This window comes from Electrophorus electricus, chromosome 6 (genome assembly GCF_013358815.1).
Source record: "Electrophorus electricus isolate fEleEle1 chromosome 6, fEleEle1.pri, whole genome shotgun sequence".
NCBI classification, from domain to species: Eukaryota; Metazoa; Chordata; class Actinopteri; order Gymnotiformes; family Gymnotidae; genus Electrophorus; species Electrophorus electricus.
Window position 1 is genome coordinate 13,828,799 of NC_049540.1, and position 11,337 is coordinate 13,840,135.

At 41.6% G+C, this 11,337-nt stretch overlaps 1 protein-coding gene across 1 annotated transcript; it reads left to right on the forward strand.

The window, feature by feature from the left end:
* The first annotated feature begins 673 nt into the window (after positions 1–673).
* Positions 674–6,927, forward strand: ddx54 (DEAD (Asp-Glu-Ala-Asp) box polypeptide 54). The gene is made up of 20 exons (XM_027020587.2): positions 674–963; positions 1,270–1,396; positions 1,492–1,562; positions 1,646–1,834; positions 1,954–2,003; positions 2,083–2,124; positions 2,307–2,402; positions 2,612–2,733; positions 2,854–2,915; positions 3,050–3,181; positions 3,394–3,604; positions 3,769–3,900; positions 4,033–4,251; positions 4,344–4,417; positions 4,610–4,822; positions 4,982–5,133; positions 5,259–5,372; positions 5,469–5,582; positions 5,688–5,779; positions 6,146–6,927. Exons 1-20 carry the CDS (start codon positions 844–846, stop codon positions 6,388–6,390), a joined length of 2,577 nt encoding a protein of 858 aa, XP_026876388.2. The 5' UTR covers positions 674–843; the 3' UTR covers positions 6,391–6,927.
* Positions 6,928–11,337: the final 4,410 nt, after the last annotated feature.

Consider the following 11,337-nt stretch of genomic DNA (forward strand, 5'->3'; position numbering starts at 1 on the left):
GTGTACTATATTTTCTAAGATTTGATTCCCTTTACATGAATTACAAAAGAAGGTTATTGTGTGCAGGAGCTAGGTCTACATGTTTGTTTGTTGTTGCAATTTTCCCTTATTGTGTCAGTGTGATCTCTGCAGTCCCTTGACTGACCCTTTGCTAAAACCCTCCCCAGGACAGCTACTGTTCAATTCTATGTTAGCAATCCAAATTAGGAGGCCTGTCAAGCTTTTAGAACAAGTGTGCCTATGGAACCTACACGTCTGTCAGCAGATATCCTAAAAGATTAGAGGGTGGTGTTGTATTTTTTGCTTTTTCAAAGCAAGAGCAAAAATGCAATTCTGGATTTGGATTAAGCAGAGTGGAAGACCTCACTCACACAGGCATCACTAAACTCAGTGTTAACTGAACATCTTCTTTACAGGGCTTCCCTACTTCAATGTAGGCCTTGAATAATCAGGAAAAGATTTCTACAACTGTATCTTAACAAAGATCAATATGGGACATTTCTGACAGAAAAACCAAGCAAATCAAACTCCTCATTAACTGATTACATTCTGTGCTACCACAGGCCCATTCTAGGATGTTTGACGTAAATTTCAGCAAGTGCTGCCACCCTGGGGCCATTTACTGTACTGTCCCTCAATAGTAATACGTCATATTGTGCGCCGACCTCGACAAACCCAGCCACACGTGTTCCAAAATGTCGTATCCATATGTTTTGGTCGTGTGTTGATTCATGTCTCTGAGTAACTTATTTTAAATTACTTCGTGTTGTAATTTCCTCCCGATCACTCTAGCGGTCTGACTTGGAGATAAATACAGGATTTTGTTTGTTAGCGCAGGAAACAATGGCACAACGAAAGAAAAAGCTGACGAAAAAGAAGAAGCACACGGGACACAGAGAGCCTGATGGCGACTCAGATGTAGACGATTTCAAACTGGCAGCAGAAATTAAAGACGACACTGTAGTGAGTAGATCAAATAAGTAACACACAAGACTGTTTCTACTTTGTTTATTATTATCGACTTTGTTGCTAGTTATTTAACCTGCTAGCTAGCTAACTAACAGCTAGCTAGCTGGTCAAATTACCGATGTTTTTGTTGTGGGGGCACAATTATAGGAACAAATTATATAGCTGTTGACAGCTAAAGATGGGGCTATTGTGTCATGTATAGCAAGGAAGACTTGGCATGTCGCAAATGAAAGTATCTAGCGATAACCTTTTCTAATCCACGTCGTACGCCACCCCGACATTTCTTACGGTCCTCCGCAGTACTTTAAAAAGCTGCCTCAGTTCCCCGTCTCATCTGAGTGCCTCTCGGACGTGGAGCCAGATACGCGAGAGATGGTTAGAGCTCAGAACAAGAAGAAGAAAAAGTCCGGCGGCTTCCAGTCAATGGGTACACGATTTTGGAAACCATGTTGGTGATTTTAAAGGTTTGTCATTGAGTTACCACCAACTTGTTAAAAGTCATCTTATGCTTGTTTTGTATAGGTCTTAGTTACCCCGTTTACAAAGGTGTAATGAAGAAGGGTTACAAGGTACCAACACCTATCCAAAGAAAGGTATGTCCTGTTACTGTTTAGTCCATCATTCTTGCAGTCTGTTTGTTGTTACTTGTTTCTCACAATCCTGTCATTTTCCACAGACTATTCCTGTGATTCTGGATGGCAAAGATGTTGTCGCCATGGCACGAACAGGAAGTGGAAAGACAGCTGCTTTCCTGGTGCCTATGTTTGAAAGGCTGAAGGCTCCTCAGGCACAAACTGGTGCCAGAGCTCTGATCCTCACACCCACTCGAGAACTGGCTCTGCAGACAATGAAGTTTACCAAAGAGGTCAGTAGATCGGTTTGTGTACAGCGTCAGGAATCAAATAAAATGTCTTTTTGTTTGGTTAAGGTAGCATTTAATTTCTCTATGGAATTAATTTGGAGTTTGCTTTTTTAATTTCACAGCTGGGCAAATTTACTGGATTGAAAACTGCACTGATCCTTGGTGGAGACAGGTACTCTGTTTAGCCTTTCATTTAACACCCAAACCGTTTATGTCAGCGCCAGCACTGACCTGAACTTTTTCCTTATCAGCATGGATGATCAGTTCGCAGCTCTACACGAGAATCCAGATGTGTAAGTGCATTCTTAAATCCTCTCAGACATAGACAAAAGCTGGGATTGAATTGAAAATCGTTATTCAATTGTTGAACGGCATAACTGAAAAGATCTTAGATCTTTTGTGGCTATGCCATGTGGTGAATAGCATAATTGAGCTTATACTTTCTGAATGTTGATTGCTGCCTGTATGTCACCAGCATCATTGGAACTCCGGGGCGTCTAATGCACGTCGTCATGGAAATGAACTTGAAGATGCAGAATGTGGAGTATGTAGTGTTTGATGAGGCGGACAGGTAAGCGATCAAGTGGCGATTTCTTGACAGATTAGGCCACGTTTTATATTGTTTTATATTTCATACAAAGTGTTTGCATTTATAGTACAAGTTAGTAACCTTTGTTGTCCCCTTTTAAGACTAAAATGAAAGATCAGCCAGGTGTGTTTTGTTGTGCAGTAATCTAGTCTTAAAATTGGATGCGTGAGTCAGTTTGTGCTCTTTAACAGGCTGTTTGAGATGGGCTTTGCAGAGCAGCTGCAGGAGATCATCAGGCGGCTCCCTGAAGCGCGACAGACCCTGCTGTTCTCGGCCACCCTGCCCAAGCTACTCGTGGAGTTTGCCAGAGCAGGTAAGGCTGCCCCTTCGCCAGAGCCGGCAGAAACATGAGAGGCCGTGTCATGCTTCTCGTTTACGTTGAACGTGGTCTGTGATGACGACAGCATGAGCTCTTCCGCACTTGCCCCCACAGGACTCGCTGATCCAGTGCTGGTTCGTCTAGATGTCGACACTAAGCTCAGCAATCAGTTAAAGGTAAAGTGAAACAAACACCAGATTTTTTTTTGTTTAAAAGGAAGCTTACAAAGTGCAGTAATGTTTTTCACACTGTAGTGGGACAGGTGGAAACAGAATGCCGCTCATTAGACACAATATCGTTCCCCCTTTAGCTGGCCTTCTTTCATCTACGTCTGGACAACAAGCCAGCGCTGCTGATGCATCTCCTTCGTAATGTGGTGAAGCCTCAGGAGCAGACAGTGGTGTTTGTAGCCACAAAACACCATGTGGAGTACCTGAATGAGGTTTGGTTTGATGTGTTTTTTTTTCTTTTTTAATTTTTTATTTTGAAATATCAGGGTCAGTCCAGGTGTTGGTCTTTCAAAAAGGGTGGTTTCTTCTCACTACTGTAACAGAAAGAACTCATGTACGTCTTTAATTTATGAATCGCTGTTAATATAAGTTTCCCCTCCCCTCATTACACACTGACCCTCCATCTGCATTGTGTCTGTGTTAGCTGCTGACATCAGAAGGAGTTGAGTGTGCCTACATCTATAGCGCTCTGGACCAAACTGCCAGAAAGATCAACATTGGTCGCTTTGTCCACCGCAAAGCAATGGTCCTTCTGGTAACTGATGTGGCAGCTCGTGGTATTGACATCCCACTCTTGGACAATGTCATCAATTACAACTTCCCCTCCAAGGCCAAACTATTCCTCCACAGAGTCGGTACGTTCTGGGCAGCTATGGTCTATGGCAGTGTTGCTGCTGTATTTTGAACATCTTGGTGTGGTTTAGCACTAATAACAGACTTTCTTTGTGGAGGCCTTCGTATGTTCTCCTCATGTGGCTTGGGTTGTGTTCTGATAGGCTCTTTTCATTTTGGGGTGTAGGTCGCGTGGCCCGCGCTGGCAGGAGTGGAACGGCCTTCAGCTTGGTGTGCCCGGATGAAGTCCCCTATGTGTACGACCTTCATCTCTTCCTTGGGAGACCTGTGAAGTTTGCATCCCTTGATCACCCGCAGGGTATTATACCTTCATAACATTCTTTCACATGGCTCAATCTGAGAAGTCTATCTGAGAGGAGTTGAGCTTTGTGTTCTATTTGTACATATGTGTTCTGATGGTCTTTCTCTCTTAATTTTTCTTTTGGGTTAGATGATTGTGTATTTGGCCGTGTTCCACAAAGCATCTTGGACGATGAAGAAGTACATCTTCTCACAGCCCATGAGAACTCTCTGGACCTTCAAAACCTCAAACGGATTTCGGAGAATGCTTACAAACAGTATCTGAAGTCACGGCCTAACCCCTCGCCAGAATCCATCAAACGAGTGAAAACCTCTGACCCGTTCTCCCTAGCTGTTCACCCGTTGTTAGGTTAGTATGATGACTTCTCTCTCAGCTTAAGTGTATAGGTCTGTTTCTTATGAACTGCCTGCTTAAAGTGGTGTTTTCTGGGGTGGTTTAAGGATCAGGTCTTGAGAAAATGGAGCTGGAGAGACTGCAGATGGTTGACTCAATCAAGGCTTACAAGTCAAAATCTGTATGTTGATATATGCATCTATGCTCTATTTTAAATTTTCACTCATTGCATTGAAGATTCCTTGGTGTCAGTCTACCCATTCGGGGCGGAAAGCCACAATCATATTGATATAAATGTCACACACTGTTACTTTAAAGAGTTTCTGGAGCTATAAACATAGCTTCCATCTGTCACCTGATCTGTTCTCTATAGACTATATTTGAGATTAACTCCAGCAACAAAACCAGTGCGGGAGAGGTGATGCGGGCAAAGCGGTCTCGGGACAGTCGATCGGTGGATAAGTTTAAGAGGACAAGGGAGGAGCTCCTAGCAGAATCTGCCAGTGGGCTGAATTCACCAGCTCTTCAGGCCAGTAGCATAGTGGAACCACAGTCCAGCGAAGGGGAAGAGGAGGAAGATCTTCAGGTGAATCTAGAGAATGACCAAATTACCTTCTTGAGGTTGACTTTGATGTTGGACGGAAGACCGAACTTCTGACTACTCGCTCTTCATGTTTGAAGGTTTATCGAAAGTTTGTGCTGTAGTTGGACTGTAAAAGCCGAGCTATGTTGTCGCATCCACTAGGGGGTGTTCTCAGAGGTGGTGGGTGGAAAGAGACGGAAAAAAGCTGAAGACACAGAGGTGGACAGGCCTAAGAGCAAGAAAGACAGGCAGTCGGGTCAAGATGAGGACTTTTACATCCCCTACAGACCTAAAGATTTCAATTCAGAGAGGGGGTATGACCATAAACTTCACATCTGTTCTTATCAACTTGGTTGAGAACTAATGCTTAGCGCTGGTACGTTTTGGCTCGGGAGTCGTGCGTAGGGTGTGAACACTGGAATCGTGGTTCCGTTTACAGACTCAGCATTGGAGCAGAAGGGAGCGCATTTGAGCAGCAGGCTTCCTCGGCCATGCTGGATCTGATGGGTGACGAGGGCAGTACGCTGAATCAGAACAGGAACATGATGAAATGGTGAGGGGACAGCCACCTTCAGACCTGAACACAGCAGAGCAGAGGTAAACTAGCAACAGTATAAACATTCCTATGATGTCGCATCTGTCTCTCTAGGGACCGCAAGAAAAAGCGCTTTGTCCGTGACACGGGAAAAGAAGACCAAAAAACCAAAATAAAAACGGAAAGTGGACAAGTGGTAGGTGCAAAGAAGACGAAGAAGAAGAGCTTGTATCCTTTCGGCGTTTTTTTTTCTCCTGTTTTGTAGTTCTATAGCTTTCAAATGAGTTTGAGTAACACAGTGCCTTTAGGATTTATTCCTTCACTCTACCACAGCTATGAGGAATGGAAGAAGAAATACAAGGTGGATGATGCAGTTTCTGATTCAGATGGAGAAAATGGAGGAGGCAGAGGACATGCATTTGGAGGTATGAAGACATGATTTCTATTCAGATAGAAACCATAATATAAGAGCAGAAATTGGGAAATTTTGTTAGGTTGTTTTATTATCAGACAATTTACATTTATCTAGCCATATTTCTACACATATTAGCGCGCATATATATATATATATATATATATATATATATATATATATATATATATATATATATATATATATATATATATAAAGTTTTTTGAATCTGTAATTGATGTTTGGGTAATTTTGGGATAATTTTATATCAAGTCTCTTTTTGTCCACAGTGTCCCTCACTGCATTTACATACTTAGTTAAAATACTCATTTTAGAATGTGTGTAACGTTTTAAAAATGTTTCTTTCTTTTTTAATCAGGTCGGCGGGGCCGGCGAGGAGGCGGCCCCCAGCACGGAAGCTGGAGTGGCCCGCGGGCACGTTCGGAACTCAAGAACCACGAGCAGATTTTGAAGCAGCGCAGGCGCCAGGCCAAGCAGCGCTTCCTGCAGAGTGGCAGCCTGAAGAAACTGCGTGGCAGAAACAACCAGCGGCTCCGCGAGGTCATGAAGTCCGGCTTCGGCCGTGGCCACTTCAAGAAGGGCAAGATGAGGAAGAGGTCGTAAAGGCCATGTGGTCGAAGCCCGACCAGTTTCTGATCTTGGTTTGCTAGCGTAGCTTTCGTCCTGTGAACAGATGGAGCTGGTTTAAAGAGCCTGGACAGTAACCTGTGTACTGTTTTTTTTTTTTTTTTAATCTTTGGCAGAATATGATGTAAACAAATCAGGTTAAGTCAGCTTTGGGAACTTTCTGGCTCATGCTACTCACTTTTGCTGTGTCAGTTTGATGAGTAAACTGTGTTGGGCAAATAGGATGGGGCAGTATGGAGCTAGGTAATGTCAGGTAGTAAAATGTTAGTAAAATGTAAAAATGCCTTTTATAGCGTGAACCCGAGCTCATACACGGCTATGTTTTAAGACCAGGACCTGTGTTCTTGCTGAAGAGCCTCCTGAATATGCCAATTTTGTGAGATACAAGGTTTTCTGGGGAAATCAGGTAACATTGGAAATTTAAATGTAACATAAACTCTAGGAACCTTTAAATCCTATATAGCTTGTACATGTGTATTTTTAAATCTGCGACCAGTACAGGTCCTAATAACATTTGCTGACTTTGCGTTTTTTTCCTCTACGATGCTTTAGCATTACTGTGCCACGTAGTACAACGAACCTTGGTTTGACCCTAAACATTTTTCTCACAAAAGTGCAAGCTATTATGAATGACAGCCAGCAGACGTACATCCACAAGATGGCAGCATACTGTAGCTTACGCGATTTATATTTAATAGTACACAATTGTTAAAAAGCTTCACGGGTAGGTATACAGCCATGGGTTATTTTAATGTCTGATCTTTAGCTCTGCCATGCAGGAAACGACATATCAATGGTCACTGAAGGGCTTGGTTGTTAGACGTGTCTTTGAAACAGCGATGTGAAGAGTGACCTTACGTTGAGAGACAAGAAGCTAGTTCTACCGCAGAAGTATGCAGTCTTGTAAAATATTTGGTGGGGCCCATCTGGATATACTTAGATTCTTGCTGTAGTTTGCGATATGTAGCTTGCGTTATCGCAGGGTTATCTATGGCATATTTGAGTTATGCCTGGATCTCACTGACTACAATGATGATGATTTGTGAACGCCTTACCATCTACCAGTATTGTAGGCCTACAAGCAATACACCACTACCAGTAAAGTTACGGCTTCATATCCTCGGTGAAAAATTGCATTTCTACATTATTTTTTTTCTTTAAAGGATATCGATGGTAAGCGCGGAGACCCCTCTCAACATTGCACGTAAAATATAGACCGCATTTTAATCAAATGCTACGGATCTAATTTATGTCGACTTGTATATTAAACTGCAAAGTTGGCTACATAAGTACATGAACCTTTTGCCCTTTACGGTTATTAACGTTCGATTTCGGTGACGAATCATTGTTCAATAATGTCAAATTCTGAGGACACAGTGGTAATTAATTTGCTTGTTTCTCGGTTTAATCCAACATTTTATAACGTGATACTCGTCTATCGCCAGGCTAAGCAATCGTGTAGTCCTCAACACTGACTTCATTGGCCTTACTACTGGGGGTAAACATGAGTCCATCATGCTAACGCTTCCTCTATTCATTTATTTGAAATATAAAAAAATAATTCCGACACGGAAAACAAGTAGACAGGCACAAGTACAACATTTAAACACCGATTTATACAGTATATGTAGAGAAATATATAAAGACTACCCAATGTCAAATTTGTCTCACTATAGGCAGTTGAGAAAAATGCCCGTCCTTGAAAGGGGACCTGTATGTGAGCTATTAAAACCTCCCCGATAGGACCTAATCCCTGAGACAGACCGTGCTCTCGAGTCTTCCTATCGGCTTGCTCTTTTCAAAACCTCTGCTCTATCCTGAAGTGAAGAGGATCGGTCACCTTATCTTCGTTCCCAGGGCTGACACAGCGCCCACTTGAGATAGGACTGAGAGACTACTACTCCAAACTGTGGTGAGACCACAGTAACCTAATAGTTCATATGCTGCAGGGCCATGTGAACGCTTTATCAAGAAATTATATAGTGTGCATCATTGGCCTCATTTTTGAAAGCAATGTAATTGCATCCTATGAAAAATACTTTGCTATAGTTTTAGTATTGGCATCTTAAGAGCAGTATGATCTCACTGATGGACAAACTGGCCTTCAACACTTTTTAAAGATATCTGTTCTTCAGATCATCATTTAAGTCAAAGGCCAGAAAGGCCTGCTGGATTGACATTTCCTTTTGTTGCCTTTGCCTGGGCTGTTGAACATCCAGGGTGCAGAGTTGTTGACATGGCATCTCAACAATTTATGTCCTGGCTCGTCATGTTTGTGTGATGCACATTTTATGTTTTTTTTTTTTTATTATTATTATTTTTTTTACTTTAGCAAACTATTGTTCATTGTTTAGATCACTTTTTTTTCATTTAACACTTCATGGACAGTTTGGTAGGACTTCAGTAAGTAAGGTTTGATTTATTCTAAATAAATTGATTGGCTTGTAAAGCTATCATAAGTTAAGTAGATGTATGGAGATATTTAGAATTACAGAATCTAAATTATCCTAATATACCTACATTTGCATACCAGAGAAGAAAGCAAAATCTAATTTTTGCAGTAACAGTAAGATTATAGTTTTAAATATCCATTCTTACTGAATTTGAGTGTTTACTTTTTTAAAATTAAAACAAAAAAATCTGAAATAAATGAGGTCTTACTGAGTTTCTGAGGGTCATGTTGTAAGCCAATGAAATAGTAATAAATGGATGAATATGCTAGTGGTAATGATGCATTTAGCAGATGGACGTTAAATATTAAAGTATTTAAAACATTTAAATGTTTTTATTTTTTTACAGCACTTAATAGGGCATGGATTACTGTCACCACAGAATAAAAGCTCTTTGATGATATGAACTCTACACTGTAGTATTGGTAAGTCGCTTTGGATAAAAGCGTCAGCTAAATGCCATGAATGTAAATTTAATGTTCTTGCTGTAGCCCATCCCCAATGTCAGGTACTCTGCACGCTATTCACAAGATGGCACCAATGAGCAGGATAAGAACCATGACTTCAGAAACCCCACCCACCCCCTCCCCATTTTAGTAATAATCTTTCCATGTAAGTTTCTGATGCAGGCTTAATCACAACTTCAGGTACTTAGTCTGTCCCTTTTACTTCACTTGTTTCGTTAATTTCATTATGGAAGTTACTGTCTTTATGGACGCCTGCTGTCACCATGGTGTGCTTGATGTGGACTAACTTAATTGGGACCATAGTATCCACTCAGTAAATTTATATGCATGTGCACCTCTTTAAAGGCCTAGAATCTCATAGGGAGTAAACACACAGTGCCACAATCTTATTGGCCAGCAGGAGCCAATGGTGTCATGACATGAGATCTGTTCTTCTTCTTGTGTTGAGTGGGGGAATGTAGACTCATACCTGCTGGGCTTAGACCAACTTTGTGGAGTTTAATGGCTTACGTGGGCATAGTTATCAAAGACCTTGTCCTGGATCTATGAATTCCAGTTGTGAGGCTTGTATGACTCAACAGAAATACAGAGTAATCACGACTAGTGGTAAACTTGCTTTCAGGCAGTAAATCCCCTAACACTTTCTGTCCTGTATGCTTGGGTTAGAATCAAACATTTTCAGCATCCAGTAATGTCCAAATTATTTGAGGAATTTTTGTCTATTTAAATACCAAAATGGGTTGTATTTCCCTTCCTACCTTTTAAAAAAAGCTATGTTTATTTGACCAGTGTAGTTCTTGCGAGCCTTTCCTGCTGCCTTCCATTTTTTGTCATCCGTTCTGTCTGACGATGTGCTTATGGCATCCCATACACAATGAAATCCCATTTACTCTAATAAAGCAGGGAGAATTAAACCTGTTCTCCGGATTCTGCTACCACCTGTCATTGACACATGATGCATGGGTTAAGCCCACTGTGAGGCAGACTGTAGGAAGATGTGCTCAAGCCTCTGGTGCTGCTGCGATAAATCCCCACGCACCCTATTCAGACAGCTAAGTGAATGTGGAGTGCAGGCATTTAGTTACACCACATGGAAAGAGAGAGAATGGCCCATGTCTGCTCAATGGAGACCTCTCCGCACGCAAGGGTTACTCCTCCTTTTATACCCTTCCCTGTGTTTCCTCTTTTCATCTTTTTATCCCTGTTTTTGTTCTTGCTTTCAGGTTCAGGGTTTTTATAGCTGAGGACTCCTAATAGTTTTGCAGAGGCATGGGGTGCATAGTCTTTTTGATCAAGCAATAAAGATTTTTGAACAATTACATTGTGCAGTGGGACATAGAAAAATGCTTACATTCACCCAACTTTAAAATTACCCCAGTCTTCTAGTCTACTCATGTAGATTCTTATAGTTGACAATACTAAAGACTTTTTGCATTGCAGTGGTAGTATGCAGCACAAGTGAGAAATTATTTCTAGAGCTTTTGTTTACAAAATACTATGTGGTGCTTTTGTGACATTGTAGGATGTATGTTATTTAGTAGCAAAAGTGGTAAATGTGCAGAGTGTTGGCCATGGTCAGAAGGGTTATTTTGGGGGTTCTGTGGTCTGGTGAGAAAGCCCTTATAAAGACGTTAGACTGACTGCCAGAGGGAAAAGTGGGTTATCATGCCGACTGCTGTGTCTTGTGAGGCTGACTCGTTTGCCTCTAGTCAACACCTTCCATGCACTCCTGGCTGAGCTTCCTCTAGCTTCATAACTCGACCTATAGATTTCTTGGGCTCTCGGCATGCAACATGGCCAGGAAACGAACCCCCCTCTTCTCCATGTGGCTTATATTATTCATCAAGAAATCATGGGCCTCTGGCTTGAACAACATGGAACACTAAAGTGTTGTTAGTGATGTTCTCCTAACTCTTCTCTTTTTCAGTGGTGATTCAGTGGTGAGCCTTGATATACTTTGATTGTGTGACTAGGTTCCATTTGCTTATTTAATTAATAATTATTTA

Coding starts and splice junctions, on each gene's coding strand:
- ddx54 (XM_027020587.2), top strand. CDS start 844: ATGGCACAACGAAAGAAAAAGCTGACGAAAAAGAAGAAGCACACGGGA. Junction 2,734..2,853: donor CGTGGAGTTTGCCAGAGCAG/GTAAGGCTGCCC, acceptor TTGCCCCCACAG/GACTCGCTGATCCAGTGCTG. Junction 5,373..5,468: donor AACAGGAACATGATGAAATG/GTGAGGGGACAG, acceptor CTGTCTCTCTAG/GGACCGCAAGAAAAAGCGCT.